This window comes from Ranitomeya imitator, chromosome 1 (assembly GCF_032444005.1).
Source record: "Ranitomeya imitator isolate aRanImi1 chromosome 1, aRanImi1.pri, whole genome shotgun sequence".
Taxonomy (NCBI): Eukaryota; Metazoa; Chordata; class Amphibia; order Anura; family Dendrobatidae; genus Ranitomeya; species Ranitomeya imitator.
In genome coordinates this window covers 777,931,932-777,948,958 of record NC_091282.1, presented here as the reverse complement: position 1 = coordinate 777,948,958, position 17,027 = coordinate 777,931,932, and the positions used below count along the sequence as shown (strand labels likewise).

General features: G+C 46.8%; 1 protein-coding gene across 2 annotated transcripts in view; it reads right to left on the bottom strand.

Moving 5' to 3' along the window:
- The window catches only part of ZC3H14 (zinc finger CCCH-type containing 14), a 33,976-nt gene extending 18,434 nt beyond the window's left edge, over positions 1–15,542 (bottom strand). The window contains exons 1-10 of one of the 2 annotated variants that reach the window (XM_069736463.1): positions 15,394–15,542; positions 14,249–14,291; positions 14,041–14,155; positions 10,871–10,911; positions 10,333–10,495; positions 9,859–10,258; positions 8,647–8,816; positions 8,461–8,561; positions 293–433; positions 27–98 (exon numbers count right to left, since the gene is read on the bottom strand). In XM_069736463.1, the coding sequence (XP_069592564.1) occupies positions 27–98; positions 293–433; positions 8,461–8,561; positions 8,647–8,816; positions 9,859–10,258; positions 10,333–10,495; positions 10,871–10,911; positions 14,041–14,155; positions 14,249–14,291; positions 15,394–15,429 (1,282 nt within the window). In that variant the 5' untranslated portion in view covers positions 15,430–15,542. The remainder of the gene's footprint in view (positions 1–26; positions 99–292; positions 434–8,460; positions 8,562–8,646; positions 8,817–9,858; positions 10,259–10,332; positions 10,496–10,870; positions 10,912–14,040; positions 14,156–14,248; positions 14,292–15,393) is intronic. The other variant, XM_069736455.1, reaches the window with a different exon arrangement.
- Positions 15,543–17,027: the final 1,485 nt, after the last annotated feature.

The following is a 17,027-nucleotide window of genomic DNA, read 5'->3' as shown; positions in this document are numbered from 1 at the left end:
TAGAAAGATGTGGACAGGGCAGTCACCTTGTCTCCAGAGCTGCACTTCGACGGAGGGATCGGGCTGAAGTCGGGACAGGACGTCCATTCTGCGCTGATCTGCCGAAATCAAAGCACAGATATGTAATAGCAAGAATCACAACAGTAGTGTGACGTAACGGAAATCTCAGAGGAAAAATGCAAGTGAAAAACTCTACAGAGCAAACGGCGTACGTCAGGTTTTATAATGGCCCATCTCCTGGTGGAGGGTGCAGAATGGGCAATGGTACAGATGACGGCAGCGTGGGGCGTACCTGGCGTAGTATCCATCACAGGTGCCTCCTCCGGCTCATCATGGTAGCGCAGCACAGATTCTCTGCTCTTCATTAGGATCAATTCCTCTTCGGGCATGAGTCTGGTTCGTGGGGCGACAGGCACCATTTGCTTTGGCGCAGCTTTAGGGTTTGAGACACAAAAAACTTTCATGGGACATGGGAAGAGGTTGCCGCTTCTCTCATTTCTCATCACCAACTGTGGCACAGGAAACATTGTCTCCAGTCATGAGATCATATATGATGGATATCATAGTAACATAGTTATTAAGGTTGAAGGAAGACTAAGTCCATCTAGTTCAACCCATAGCCTAACCTAACATACCCCAACATGTTGATCCAGAGGAAGGCAAAAAAAAACCATGTGGTAAATAGTAAGCTCCACATTGGGGGAAAAAAATTCCTTCCCGATTCCACATACGGCAATCAGACTAGTTCCCTGGATCAACGCCCTATCAAGGAATCTAGTGTATATATCCTGCAACATTATACTTTTCAAGAAAGGTATCCAGTCCCCTGTTAAATTTAACCCCTTTACCCCCAAGGGTGGTTTGCACGTTATGGACCGGGCCAATTTTTACAATTCTGACCACTGTCCCTTTATGAGGTTATAACTCCGAAACGCTTCAACGGATCCTGGTAATTCTGACATTGTTTTCTCGTGACATATTGTACTTCAAGATAGTGGTAAAATTTATTTGATAGTACCTGCGTTTATTTGTGAAAAAAACGGAAATTTGGCGAAAAGTTTGAAAATTTCGCAATTTTCAAACTTTGAATTTTTATGCAATTAAATCACAGAGATATGTCACACAAAATACTTAATAAGTAACATTTCCCACATGTCTCCTTTACATCAGCATAATTTTGGAACCAAATTTTTTTTTTGTTAGGGAGTTATAAGGGTTAAAAGTTGACCAGCAATTTCTCATTTTTACAACACCATTTTATTTTAGGGACCACGTCTCATTTGAAGTCATTTTGAGGGGTCTATATTATAGAAAATGCCCAAGTGTGACACCATTCTAAAAACTGCACCCCTCAAGGTGCTCAGAACCACATTCAAGAAGTTTATTAACCCTTCAGGTGTTTAATAGGAATTTTTGGAATGTTTAAATAAAAATGAACATTTAACTTTTTTACACAAAAAATTTACTTCAGCTCCAATTTGTTTTATTTTTCCAAGGGTAAGAGAAGAAATTGGACCCCAAAAGTTGTTGTCCAATTTGTCCTGAGTATGCTGATACCCCATATGTGGCAGTAAACCACTGTTTGGGCGCATGGGAGAGCTCGGAAGGGAAGGAGCGCCGTTTGACTTTTCAATGCAAAATTGACAGGAATTGAGATGGGACGCCATGTTGCGTTTGGAGAGCCACTGATGTGCCTAAACATTGAAACCCCCCACAAGTGACACCATTTTGGAAAGTAGACCCCCTAAGGAACTTATCTGGATGTGTGGTGAGCACTTTGACCCACCAAGGGCTTCACAGAAGTTTATAATGCAGAGCCATAAAAATAAAACAAAATTTTTTTCCCACAAAAATTATTTTTTAGCCCCCAGTTTTGTATTTTCCCTAGGGTAACAGGAGAAATTGGACCCCAAAAGTTGTTGTCCAATTTGTCCTGAGTACGCTGATACCCCATATGTGGGGGGGGAACCACCGTTTGGGCGCATGGGAGGGCTCGGAAGGGAAGGAGCATCATTTGGAATGCAGACTTAGATGGATTGGTCTGCAGGCGTCACATTGCGTTTGCAGAGCCCCTAATGTACCTAAACAGTAGAAACCCCCCACAAGTGACCCCATATTGGAAACTAGACCCCTCAATGAACTTATCTAGATGTGTTGTGAGAACTTTGAACCCCCAAGTGTTTCACTACAGTTTATAACGCAGAGCCGTGAAAATAAAAAATCTTTTTGTTTTCCCACAAAAATTATTTTTTTGCCCCCAGTTTTGTATTTTCCCAAGGGTAACAGGAGAAATTGGTCCACAAAAGTTGTTGTCCTATTTGTCCTGAGTATGCTGATACCCCATATGTTGGGGTAAACCCCTGTTTGGGCACACAGGAGAGCTCGGAAGGGAAGGAGCACTGTTTTACTTTTTCAACGCAGAATTGGCTGGAATTGAGATCGGACGCCATGTCGTGTTTGGAGAGCCCCTGATGTGCCGAAACAATGGAAACCCCCCAATTATAACTGAAACCCTAATCTAAACACACCCCTAACCCCAATTCCAACGGTAACCCTAACCACACCTCTAACCCTGACACACCCCTAACCCTAATCCCAACCCTATTCCCAACTGTAAATGTAATCTAAACCCTAACTGTAACTTTAGCCCCAACCCAAACTGTAGCCCCAACCCTAACCCTAGCCCTAACCCTAGCCCTAACCCTAGCCCTAATCCTAGCCCTAATCCTAGCCATAACCCTAGCCATAACCCTAGCCCTAACCCTAGCCCTAACCATAGCCCTAACCATAGCCCTAACCCTAGCCCTAACCCTAATCCTAGCCCTAACCCTAGCCCTAACCCTAGCCCTAACCCTAACCATAGCCCTAATCCTAGCCCTAACCCTAGCCCTAACCCTAGCCCTAACCCTAACCATAGCCCTAACCCTAGCCCTAACCCTAACCCTAGCCATAACCCTAGCCCTAACCCTAGCCCTAATGGGAAAATGGAAATAAATACATTTTTTTTTATTTTTCCCTAACTAAGGGGGTGATGAAGGGGGGTTTGATTTACTTTTATAGCGAGTTTTTTAGCGGATTTTTATGATTGGCAGCCGTCACACACTGAAAGACCCTTTTTATTGCAAAAAATATTTTTTGCAATACCACATTTTGAGAGCTATAATTTTTCCATATTTTGGTCCACAGAGTCATGTGAGGTCTTGTTTTTTGCGGGACGAGTTGACGTTTTTATTGAAAACATTTTCGGGCACGTGACATTTTTTGATCGCTTTTTATTCCGATTTTTGTGAGGAAGAATGACCAAAAACCAGCTATTCATGAATTTCTATTGGGGGAGGCGTTTATACCGTTCCGTGTTTGGTAAAATTGATAAAGCAGTTTTATTCTTCGGGTCAGTACGATTACAGCGATACCTCATTTATATCATTTTTTTTATGGTTTGGCGCCTTTATACGATAAAAACTATTTTACAGAAAAAATAATTATTTTTGCATCGCTTTATTCTCAAGACTATAACTTTTTTATTTTTCTGATGATGATGATGTATGGCGGCTCGTTTTTTGCGGGACAATATGACGCTTTCAGCGGTATCATGGTTATTTATATCTGTCCTTTTGATCGCGTGTTATTCCACTTTTTGTTCGGCGGTATGATAATAAAGCGTTGTTTTTTGCCTCGTTTTTTTTTTTTTTTTTCTTACGGTGTTTACTGAAGGGGTTAACTAGTGGGACAGTTTTATAGGTCGGGTCGTTACGGACGCGGCGATACTAAATATGTGTACTTTTATTGGTTTTTTTTTTATTATTTAGATAAAGCAATGTATTTATGGGAATAATATATATTTTTTTTTCATTATTTTGGAATATTTTTTTTTATTTTTTTTTTTTACACATTTTGAAAAAAATTTTTTAACTTTTTTACATTGTCCCAGGGGGGGACATCACAGATCAGTGATCTGACAGTGTGCACAGCACTCTGTCAGATCACTGATCTGACATGCAGCGCTGCAGCCTTCACAGTGCCTGCTCTGAGCAGGCTCTGTGAAGCCACCTCCCTCCCTGCAGGACCCGGATCCGCGGCCATCTTGGATCCGGGGCTGGAGGGAGCAGGGAGGGAGGTGAGACCCTCGCAGCAACGCGATCACATCGCGTTGCTGCGGGGGGCTCAGGGAAGCCCGCAGGGAGCCCCCTCCCTGCGGGAAGCTTCCCTATACCGCCGGCACGTCGCGATCATGTTTGATCGCGGTGTGCCAGGGGTTAATGTGCCGGGGGCGGTCCGTGACCGCTCCTGGCACATAGTGCCGGATGTCAGCTGCGATAAGCAGCTGACACCCGGCCGCGCTCCCCCCGTGAGCGCGGCCGATCGGCTATGACGTACTATCCCGTCCAGGGTCAGATAAGCCCAGGGCACCTCGACGGGATAGTACGTCTAAGGTCACAGAGGGGTTAAGTAATGAATCACTCATTACAACATCATACGGCAGAGAGTTCCATAGTCTCACTGCTCTTACAGTAAAGAACCCGCATCTGTTATTATGCCTAAACCTTCTTTCCTCCAGACGTAGAGGATGCCCCCTTGTCCCCGTCTTAGGTCTCTGATTAAAAAGATCATCAGAAAGGTCTTTAAACTGTCCCCTCGTACATTTATACATTAAAATAAGATCACCCCTTAGTCTTCGTTTTTCCAAACTAAATAGCCCCAAGTGTAATAACCTATCTTGGTATTGCAGACCCCCCGGTCCTCTAATAACCTTGGTCGCGCTTCTCTGCACCCGCTCTAGTTCAGCTATGTCTTTCTTATACACCGGAGACCAGAACTGTGCACAGTATTCTAAGTGTGGTCGAACTAGTGACTTGTATAGAGGTAAAATTATGTTCTCCTCATGTGCATCTATGCCTCTTTTAATGCATCCCATTATTTTATTTGCCTTTGTAGCAGCTGCCTGACACTGGCCACTGAATATGAGTTTGTCATCCACCCATACTCCCAGGTCTTTTTCATTGACTGTTTTGCCCAGAGATTTAGAATTAAGTGCATAGTTATACATCTTATTACTTCTACCCAAGTGCATGACCTTACATTTATCCGCATTAAAGCTCATTTGCCATTTATCAGCCCAAGCTTCTAGTTTACATAAATCATCCTGTAATATAAAATTGTCCTCCTCTGTATTGATTACCCTGCAGAGTTTAGTGTCATCTGCAAATATTGAAATTCTACTCTGTATGCCCTTACAAGGTCAGTAATAAATATGTTAAAAAGAAGAGGGCCCAATACGGACCCCTGTGGTACCCCACTGCTAACCGCTACCCAGTCCGAGTGTGCTCCATTAATAACCACCCTTTGTTTCCTATCCCTGAGCCAGCTCTCAACCCACTTACACATATTTTCCCCTACCCCCATTATTCTCATTTTATGTATCAACCATTTGTGTGGCACCGTATCAAAAGCCTTTGAAAAGTCCATATACACTACATCCACTGGGTTCCCTTGGTCCACTCCGGAACTCACCTCTTCATAGAAGCTGATCAGATTAGTCTGACATGAACGGTCCCTAGTAAACCCCTGCTGATACTGGGTCATGAGGTTATTCCTCTTCAGATACTCCAGTATAGCATCCCTTAGAATGCCCTCCAGGATTTTACCCACAGTAGAGGTTAAGCTTACTGGCCTATAATTTCCGAGTTCAGTTTTTGTCCCCTTTTTGAATATTGGCACCACATTTGCTATACGCCAGTCCTGTGGTACAGACCCTGTTATTATGGAGTCTTTAAAGATTAAAAATAATGGTCTATCAATGACTTAATTCCTGCAGTACTCGGGGGTGTATCCCATCCGGGTCCAGAGATTTGTCAATATTAGTGATTTTTAGACGCCGACGTACTTCCTGCTGGGTTAAGTAGGTGACACTTAATGTGGAATTTTTGTTATCACTGATCATTTTTTCTGCCATGGGATTTTCTTGTGTAAATACTGATGAAAAAAAGTCATTTAGCATATTGGCTTTTTCTTCATCCTCATCCACCATTTCACCCATACTATTTTTAAGGGGGCCAACACTATCATGTTTTAGTTTCTTACTATTTACGTAGTTAAAGAATATTTTGGGATTATTTTTACTCTCTCTGGCAATGAGTCTGTCTCAATCTTTGCTGCCTTGATTTGCTTTTTACAGAATTTATTTAATTTTTTTGTATTTATTTAATGCCTCCTCACTACCTACTTCCTTTAATTCTCTAAATGCTTTCTTTTTGTCACTTATTGCGCCCCTTACAGCTCTATTTAGCCATATTGGTTTCCTCCTATTTCTAGTATGTTTATTCCCATACGGTATATACTGTGCACAGGTCCTATCCAGGATGCTAATAAAGGTCTCCCATTTTCTTTGTGTATTTTTAGGTCTCAGGATATCGTCCCAGTTAATTGCATCAAGATCCTCTCTCATCCGTTGGAAATTTGCCCTCCTGAAGTTTAGTGTCCTTGTAACCCCTCTACTACACATCTTATCAAAGGATACATGAAAACTTATTATTTTGTGATCACTATTCCCCAAGTGACCCCCAACCCATATATTTGATATGCGGTCTGGCCTGTTGGTTAATATTAGGTCTAGCAGTGCCCCCCTTCTTGTTGGGTCCTGAACCAGTTGTGAAAGGTAATTGTCTCTCATAGTTGTCAAAAACCGATTACCTTTGCTGGAACTGCAGATTTCCGTTCCCCAATCTATTTCAGGGTAGTTGAAGTCCCCCATAATAATGACTTCTCCTTGAGTCGCAGCTTCATCTATTTGTTTTACGAGGATATTCTCCATTGCTTCCATTATTTTTGGAGATTTATAACAAACCCCTATCAGTTATTTATTATTTTTTCCCCCTCCCCTTATCTCCACCCACAGGGACTCTACATTTTCATTAGATTCACCTATAATATCATGCCGGATGGGTTTTAAGGACGATTTTACATACAGACACACACCTCCCCCTCGCCTATCCATTCGGTCATTTCTGAACAGACTATAACCCTGCAAGTTAACAGCCCAGTCATGGCTCTCATCCAGCCATGTTTCAGATATCCCCACCATGTCATAATTATGCTCCAATGCTTCTGGCATTAGTATACATGCACTTGATGTTCCTCTCTGTACCTCTATTCTTTCTTAAATTATTAACTGTTCTAACCCCACCCCCCATGCCACCGCCACCCCATCTTCCTTATTTGTGCCCAGGTCTCTATCTGCACTATCTTCCCCTCCTATAAAATGAATACCCTCCCCCCCAATTCCTAGTTTAAACATTCCTCCAACCTTATAGTCATTTTCTCCCCCAGCACAGCTGCACCTTCCCCATTGAGATGCAGCCCGTCCCTAGCGTAGAGCCTGTAGCCAACTGAGAAGTTCGCCCAGTTCTGCAGGAACCCAAACCCCTCCTTCCTACATAAATTCTTGAGCCACTTATTAGCCTCCCTAATCTCCCTTTGCCTCTCTGGCGTGGCACGTGGTACAGGCAGTATTTCGTAAAATACCACGTTGGAGGTCCTTGCTTTCAGCTTGCAGCCTAATTCCCTGAAATCATCTTCAAGGACCTTCCACCTACCTCTAACTTTGTCATTTGTGCCAATGTGCACCATGACTGCTGGGTCCTCACCAGGCCCTCACAGTAATCTGTCAACCCGATCAGTGATGTGTCGGACTCGAGCGCCAGGTAGGCAACACACCGTTCGACGATCCCTAATAATTGAGTCCCCCACTATCAGCACCTGTCTGGCCTGCCCTGCTCTCCTATTTCCCTCCTTACTGTAGCAGTCACTCCTCCGGCTTTCAGAGGACATGCCTGGCTGCAGCAGTGCTACTCCTGTACCTGCACCCCCCTCATCTGTCAACTTAGCAAACTTATTGGGGTGTGCCAGATCAGGACTAGCCTCCCTGGCACTCTTCCCTCTACCCGGCTTTCTAACTGTCACCCAGCTTGCTACTTCACCGTCCTGCAGCTCCATCCTACCATCCCCACCTCATCTATCCCATTGAGCGTCTGCTCAGTGAGCAGAAGACTCCTTTCCATGTTGTCAATGGATCTCAGTGTTGCCAGCTGCACATTTAGATCCAGAATCTGGGCTTCCAAATGCACAACATGCTCACATCTCGCACAGCAGTATGCACCCTCGACCGGCTGCTCAAGGACTGCATACATGTGGCAAGATGTGCACTGGATGGCATTAACAATAGTGGAGCACATTTCGTAATGGGATTGCACCAGACAGAAAAGTTAAACAAAATAAATAAATGCAAAGTATCAATAAAAAACAGACAGCAATTCAGTAATTCCTCCCTTGGAAACTCCCTGACTCCAAAGTCACTGAATCACAAGTCACACACTTACCGCCGTTCATATCGGCCCCCCTACACACCGCATATTCATTTCCACATACTCAGGTCAACTGCATTGGACGTACTATCCCCGTTACCTGCAGAGTAACTTGTCGTCTTAGTGATGGACTCCTGGGCTTCGGATATGGCTTTCAGGATGAGGTTCTTATTCGCCTGTTTTGAGGGTGGGAGGGTCGGTCTAAAAAAATAAGAGAAAAAGACAATCACTGTCTGCAGACAATTTACAATTGGTAAATACAGGGAAAGGTGAGACCACCAGTTACCTTCTTTCTGGCCGGGACGGCACAGAGACGCTGCTGGATAAGCCGGCGACACGGGACAGGTGATCTTCCTCATCATCTTCCTCCTCCTCCTCTTGCTCATCATCATCCAGTCTCCTCACTTTCACCACAGAACTGGCCACTGGGATCTTCCTCTTGCGGGAACTGTCTGCCTAAACCAAAGAGGGTGAAAGACAGGCAGGCGAGAGTGGAAGACAGGCAGGCGAGAGTGGAAGACAGGCAGGCGAGAGTGGAAGACAGGCAGGCGAGAGTGGAAGACAGGCAGGCGAGAGTGGAAGACAGGCAGGCGAGAGTGGAAGACATTTCAAAAACCTGACCTGCACATCCAAACATAGACTGAGTGTGAACAGGTGCTGAACCCAGAGTCGCCAACTCGTATATAGTTAAATAAATCTCATTTTTCATATTTCTAGTGCAGTAATGCAGTTCAAATTTCGTTTTTCAAGTTTGCATGTTTTGGCGCTGCAGTGTGCTGCCCTATTTATTTAACTATATACGAGTTGGCGACTCTGGGTTCAGCACCTGTTCACACTCAGTCTATGTTTGGATGTGCAGGTCAGGTTTTTGAAATGTATTCTCTAGCCTTCTGATCGTGCACTCCCCGCCTCCTAGCTTCAGGTGTTTTAATTATAGTAGGTCCAATACCCCTCCACATAGAGAGAGAATTTGAGTCCAAGAAGAGGTTTTTACATGTACCCATTCAGATGGAGACGTTTATTCTCAGTGAGGTAGGTCAAACGTAGGACCTCGTATAAGAGAGATGCCTTAACGTGGCTACGAGGTACACATAAAATTGGCCATTTTTGTGCACTAAAAGCTCTCATTTTTCATATTTCTAGTGCAGTAATGCAGTTCAAATTTCGTTTTTTCAAGTTTGCATGTTTTGGCGCTGCAGTGTGCTGCCCTATTTATTTAACTATATACGAGAGTGGAAGACAGGCAGGCGAGAGTGGAAGACAGGCAGGCGAGAGTGGAAGACAGGCAGGCGAGAGTGGAAGACAGGCAGGCGAGAGTGGAAGACAGGCAGGCGAGAGTGGAAGACAGGCAGGCGAGAGTGGAAGACAGGCAGGCGAGAGTGGAAGACAGGCAGGCGAGAGTGGAAGACAGGCAGGCGAGAGTGGAAGACAGGCAGGCGAGAGTGGAAGACAGGCAGGCGAGAGTGGAAGACAGACTCAGAGGTGACACAGCCCCTACCTCCCGTGCTGACACCATGGCGGACTGGTACACCTCCTCCATGGGGCTCAGGTCCTGAGGATCATACATCTTTGTGGCACTCAGCGCCCTGCTGACCGGAGGACCCTTTGGTCTCACAAGTTGGGGTCTATATGAGTGGCCCTCTGTAACCTGGTAAGTGCTCTGGCCACTCCCGGGGGGTCTGTACAGCGGAGCCGCGGGCCGCTGGGTTCTGGTACTGGCAGCTGCAGCCAACCTCGTCTTGGCATACAGCAAGTTGTCCGGTCCGTAGCTCAAGTCATCAATGAACGGATCATCGGAGTCCAGTTTAATGTCAATAACTGCCTCGGATGGGGAGAACTCATACATGGGCTTTACTGCAGAGGTAAGACGGGCAGCTGTGATAACATCGGGGGAGACCCTGGAATATAAAGGATGCAGCGAATGAGACTAGCAGGGATAGGACAACCTTGCACCCAGGTCCATGAGCTGTACCTGATGTTCGGAGGTCGCTGTGCCTGCGAGTCGCTGTGCAGTCGCTCCTGGCGAGCTGGAGGGGCTTCCCTCACAGGAACCTCTCTGCTTTGTGGCATACTTTTCAGGGGTGGCATGCTGCTGTTGAAGATGATGGCCTCCGAGGCTTTCACACTATTAGTTTCTGGACACACAAAAAAAAAAAATTACGCTGAGAGAAATATCGGCACAAGTCTGGTCCCATGTGGCAGCAAAAGGATGGAGTGTAAATCAGAGGGGCTGTGGCTCACTACAGACAAGAGAACCCCAAAACAACATTGAAACCCCCCAGCCCATGAATGGAAAATGAAACACGCTGCCCACTCCCAGATCTGAACAATGTCAACTACATCATGGATGTTCCACCTTCACAGGAGAGGTTTCCGTCTGCAGAACATCTGCCGAAAAATCCACAAGAAATAATGCTAACCCGTGTGGACTCTCTGCCGCCCACCAAAATATACAAAGACACCAAATCCCACATTCATGCTAACCATAAGAAAAGTTCTGAAGCACAGACCTGGAGTGACGGAGCGCAGCTTATCCAGGACACCCTGCAGCCTACAAAAAAGAGAAAGTGTTAAAAACAACTAACCAGCAGAATTATTATTTTATTATTATAGCAGAATGCAACATAGACCTTCCCAGACGGAGCAAATACTCAGGAGGAATCTCTAGACCAGATACAATTGTAACAAACCGTCAGCTGTGAGAACTATAAGGTCTGCACACCACTTATTGACTTTGGGGATACCAGTCACATTATCGGGGCTGGCTGGGGAGTCTGTGAGGAGGGATGGAGCATTGCGGCCACTGCCATCTCAGGATCAGCAACGTCACACACACTCGGGATGTGATGGAGAATCCTAGCAATGCCATCATGTACGAAGAGTGGGGTACCCCTTTATTGCTCAGGTTACATCCTCTGTCACAATGCTGAGAGCAGTTTCTCCTTCCCTCCACATCTGAGGCCGACCAGCAGTGTCAACCAATTGTGGGCACACGGCATGATGGTAAAGTTGTAGCCAGAAAGTATTGACACCCCTGCAATTCTGTCAGATAATACTCAGTTTCTTCCTGAAAATGATGGCAATCACAAATTCTTTGGTATTATTATCTTCATTTAATTTGTCTTAAATGAAAAAACACAAAAGAGAATGAAGCAAAACATTGATCATTTCACACAAAACTCCAAAAATGGGCCAGACAAAAGTATTGGCACCCTCAGCCTAATACTTGGTTGCACAACCTTTAGCCACAATAACTGCGACCAACCACTTCCGGTAACCATCAATGAGTTTCTTACATAGTTACATAGTTATTAAGGTCGAAGAAAGACTATAAGTCCATCTAGTTCAACCCATAGCCTAACCTAACATGCTCTGCTGGAATTTTAGACCATTCTTCTTTGGCAAACTGCTCCAGGTCCCTGATATTTGAAGGGTGCCTTCTCCAAACTGCCATTTTTAGATCTCTCCACGGGTGTTCTATGGGATTCTGGTCTGGACTCATTGCTGGCCACCTTAGAAGTCTCCAGTGCTTTCTCTCAAACCATTGTCTAGTGCTTTTTGAAGTGTGTTTTGGGTCATTGTCCTGCTGGAAGACCCATGACCTCTGAGGGAGACCCAGCTTTCTCACACTGGGCCCTACATTATGCTGCAAAATTTGTTGGTAGTCTTCAGACTTCATAATGCCATGCACATGGTCAAGCAGTCCAGTGCCAGAGGCAGCAAAGCAACCCCAAAACATCAGGGAACCTCCGCCATGTTTGACTATAGGGACCGTGTTCTTTTCTTTGAATGCCTCTTTTTTTCTCCTGTAACCTCTATGTTGATGCCTTTGCCCAAAAAGCTCTACTTTTGTCTCATCTGACCAGAGAACATTCTTCCAAAACGTTTTAGCTTTTTCAGGTAAGTTTTGGTAAATCCAGCCTGGCGTTTTGATGTCTCGGGGTAAGAAGTGGGGTCTTCCTGAGTCTCCTACCATACAGTCCCTTTTCATTCAGACGCCGACGGATAGTACGGGTTGACACTGTTGTAGCCTCGGACTGCAGGGCAGCTTGAACATGTTTGGATGTTAGTCGAGGTTCTTTATCCAACATCCGCACAATCTTGTGTTGAAATCTCTTGTCAATTTCTCTTTTCCGTCCACATCTAGGGAGGTTAGCCACAGTGCCATGGGCTTTAAACTTCTTGATGAAACGGTAGACACAGGAACATTCAGGTCTTTGGAGATGGACTTGTAGCCTTGACATTGCTCATGCTTCCTCACAATTTGGTTTCTCAAGTCCTCAGACAATTCTTTGGTCTTCTTTCTTTTCTCCATGCTCAATGTGGTACACACAAGGACACAGGACAGAGGTTGAGTCAACTTTAATCCATGTCAACTGGCTGCAAGTGTGATTTAGTTATTGCCAACACCTGTTAGGTGCCACAGGTAAGTTACAGGTGCTGTTAATTACACAAATTAGAGAAGCATCACATGATTTTTCACCCAGTGCCAATACTTTTGTTCACCCCCTTTTTTATTGTTGGTGTGGAATTATATCCAATTTGGCTTTAGGACAATTCTTTTTGTGTTTTTTCATTTAAGACAAATTAAATGAAGATAATACCAAATAATTTGCGTTTTCAATCATTTTCAGGAAGAAACTGAGTATTATCTGACAGAATTGCAGGGGTGTCAATACTTTTGGCCATGACTGTACTACGTGGCTGTGCAATATACTACGTGGATATGCATACTCTAGAATACCCGATGCGTTAGAATCGGGCCACCATCTAGTCTAACATATAAAGCTGTGTGTGAGTGTGAGTGTGTGAGTGTGTGAGTGAGTGAGTGAGTGAGTGAGTGAGTGAGTGTCCGGGATTGGCATCTGCACCGTCGCAGCTACAGCCACAAAAGTTTGCCCAGTCATGAGTCTTGACCCCGAGAGCGTCAAAGGCTATGTTGTGAGGCGAAATTTTAACCCTGCACGTTTCAAATCACCAAACAATTTTGCCCCCATCTACATAATGGGGAAAAAGTGAAAGGAAAAGTGTTGGAGGCAAATTGACAGTTGCCAGATGTGAACAAGGGGGACTTAAAGAATGAGAGCGATGGCGCCAAAGAGTATATACCGTACAGTTGCTAAGGTGGGGCCCCGACATGGGATACTCACCACACACAAAAGGCGCCACACACTACCACGTGCTTGAACACATATACCACCCTCAGCACACATTTCACCACACATACACCAACCTCGCCACATAAAAGTCAAAACACAAAAGTCGCCACTCAAAACTCGCCACGTGCAAAATTCGCCACATGCAAAACTAGGTTCACGCAATACTCGCCACACGTGCAAAACTCACCTCATGGAAAACTCGCCACACGCAAAACTTGCACATGCGGAAAAATTGCCACATGCACAAAAGTTGCCTCACACAAAACTTGCACATACTCAAAACGCACCACACAAAACTCGCCATGCTTTCAGGAAGGAACTGAGTATTATCTGACAGAATTGCAGGGGTGTCAATACTTTTGGCCACATCTGTATCTGTGGTGCAATGGATTGATTGCTGCACTTTGCATTATAAGGTCCTTATATGACAACCATGCCCCTATTGATGTGTGCCGCTGACTAACGGTAAGGAAGCGCTGGACTCCTAGAGACGGAGCTTCGAGAAAAAGCCGCACAGTTACCAAGTGGTGAATCTGGAAGTGTTGTTCCCTAGAAAGAGCGACAGGTCGTCCGTCATCTGATCCTGACTCTTCTTGTTCGCCACCATCACCATAATGTAATCGGGGAGCTCCTCGTCTGGAAGAGATAACGGGGGAGGGGAGAGTGGAGGTCAATAACGTCCAGGGGTGCAAGAGGGATTGAAAATTAAATTACATTCAAGGATCTTACCGACATAGGCGCCAAGCTCCTGCAGCTTCCCCTTAATGGCCGTCTGCGGAGAAAGACAAGATGAGAAACAAAAAGGAAAAACAAAACATCTCCTCCAGCCAGCGTACACCCCCCAGTACACACACATCCCCCGCCGTTAGCGTACACCCCCCAGTACACACATCCCCCACTGTGAGCATACACCCCCCAGTACACACATCCCCCACTGTCAGCATACACCCCCCAGTACACACATCCCCCACTGTGAGCATACACCCCCCAGTACACACATCCCCCACTATCAGCGTACACCCCCCAGTACACACATCCCCCACTGTCAGCATACACCCCCCAGTACACACATCCCCCACTGTGAGCATACACCCCCCAGTACACACATCCCCCACTATCAGCGTACACCCCCCAGTACACACATCCCCCACTGTCAGCATACACCCCCCAGTACACACATCCCCCACTGTCAGCATACACCCCCCAGTACACACATCCCCCACTGTCAGCATACACCCCCCAGTACACACATCCCCCACTGTGAGCATACACCCCCCAGTACACACATCCCCCACTATCAGCGTACACCCCCCAGTACACACATCCCCCACTATCAGCGTACACCCCCCAGTACACACATCCCCCACTGTCAGCATACACCCCCCAGTACACACATCCCCCACTGTCAGCATACACCCCCCAGTACACACATCCCCCACTGTGAGCATACACCCCCCAGTACACACATCCCCCACTATCAGCGTACACCCCCCAGTACACACATCCCCCACTGTCAGCATACACCCCCCAGTACACACATCCCCCACTGTGAGCATACACCCCCCAGTACACACATCCCCCACTATCAGCGTACACCCCCCAGTACACACATCCCCCACTGTCAGCATACACCCCCCAGTACACACATCCCCCACTGTCAGCATACACCCCCCAGTACACACATCCCCCACTGTCAGCATACACCCCCCAGTACACACATCCCCCACTGTCAGCGTACACCCCCCAGTACACACATCCCCCACTGTCAGCATACCCCCCCAATACATATACACGTCCCCCTGTACACACACATCTCCAGCCGCTCCCCGGACACACACACATCCCCCTATACACACACACTTGCGGTTACAGACCCGGATTTTGCGGCTGATCTCGGTTCCGATCTCCATGATGGCGCCGGAGGACAGGAGGCTCCGTACAGCGGGCACTGACAGTTACCAGCTACCAGCGCCACGCAGAGCGACACCCGGCGGAGCGGAGGACGAATTGCTGCCAGGAAGGCACAGTTCAGCCCCGCCCACCAGCTGCCAATCATTCATAGACCCGCCCCTCACAGGATAATGGCTCCTGCTCTGCACAGACGTCATTGTGTCCGTGAAGAGAATCTGCCACTGACATAATCTGATCCTGCTGACACAAAGCCAAGGCCATGATGCACAGAGTGACAAACAGACCACATGTCAGACCACATGTGCTGTGTGTAGCCTCAGCCCCAGCAGAGTGGGTGACGTGATCAAGTTTATTTTTTGATTAGCGCTTTTTCTTAAATTTGGAGCATCTCGCCCTGTAGTCTCTGTCCCTCGTCCCACAGCATTACAAGTGATAGAGGCAAGGTGCTTCGGAGAGCAGAGCGCAGCCATTGGCATTTCAGTTGCTGCCTATGTTAGCGCTATATAAAAATAAAGATTATTATTATTGTGCAGAGTGAAACATCTGTTTTTGGCTTCTGCTATCTTCGCAATCAGTGACCGAGATGACAAAGCTCTCAGCATTACTATGTGAGCATTGTCTCAGTTGCTGCCTATGCAGAGCTGAGAAGTGCAGATCAATGTGTCATCTGCTGCTATGTCTGCTATCTTTTCCCAGTGGCCTGTCCTATCCCGGTGGCCTGTCCTATCCCGGTGGCCTGTCCTATCCCGGTGGCCTGTCCTATCCCGGTGGCCTGTCCTATCCCGGTGGCCTATCTTATCCCGGTTGCCTGTCTTATCCCGGTGGTCTATCTTATCCCGGTGGCCTGTCCTATCCCGGTGGCCTGTCCTATCCCGGTGGCCTGTCTTATCCAGGTGGTCTGTCTTATCCAGGTGGTCTGTCTTATCCAGGTGGTCTGTCTTATCCCGGTGGCCTATCTTATCACAGTGGTCTGTCCTATCCCGGTGGTCTGTCCTAACTCGGTGGCCTGTCTTATCCCGGTGGCCTGTCTTATCCCGGTTGCCTGTCTTATCCCGGTGGTCTATCTTATCCCGGTGGCCTGTCCTATCCCGGTGGCCTGTCCTATCCCGGTGGCCTGTCTTATCCAGGTGGTCTGTCTTATCCAGGTGGTCTGTCTTATCCAGGTGGTCTGTCTTATCCCGGTGGCCTATCTTATCACAGTGGTCTGTCCTATCCCGGTGGTCTGTCCTAACTCGGTGGCCTGTCTTATCCCGGTGGCCTGTCTTATCCCGGTGGCCTGTCTTATCCAGGTGGTCTGTCCTATCCCGGTGGTCTGTCCTATCCCGGTTGCCTTTCTTATCCCGGTGGTCTGTCTAATCCCGGTGGTCTGTCCTATCCCGGTGGTCTGTCTTATCCCGGTGGCCTGTCCTATCCCGGTGGCCTATCTTATCCCGGTTGCCTGTCTTATCACAGTGGTCTGTCCTATCCCGGTGGCCTGTCCTAACCCGGTGGCCTGTCTTATCCCGGTGGTCTGTCTTATCCAGGTGGTCTGTCCTATCCCGGTGGTCTTTCCTATCTCGGTGGCCTGTCCTATCCCGGTGGCCTATCTTATCCCGGT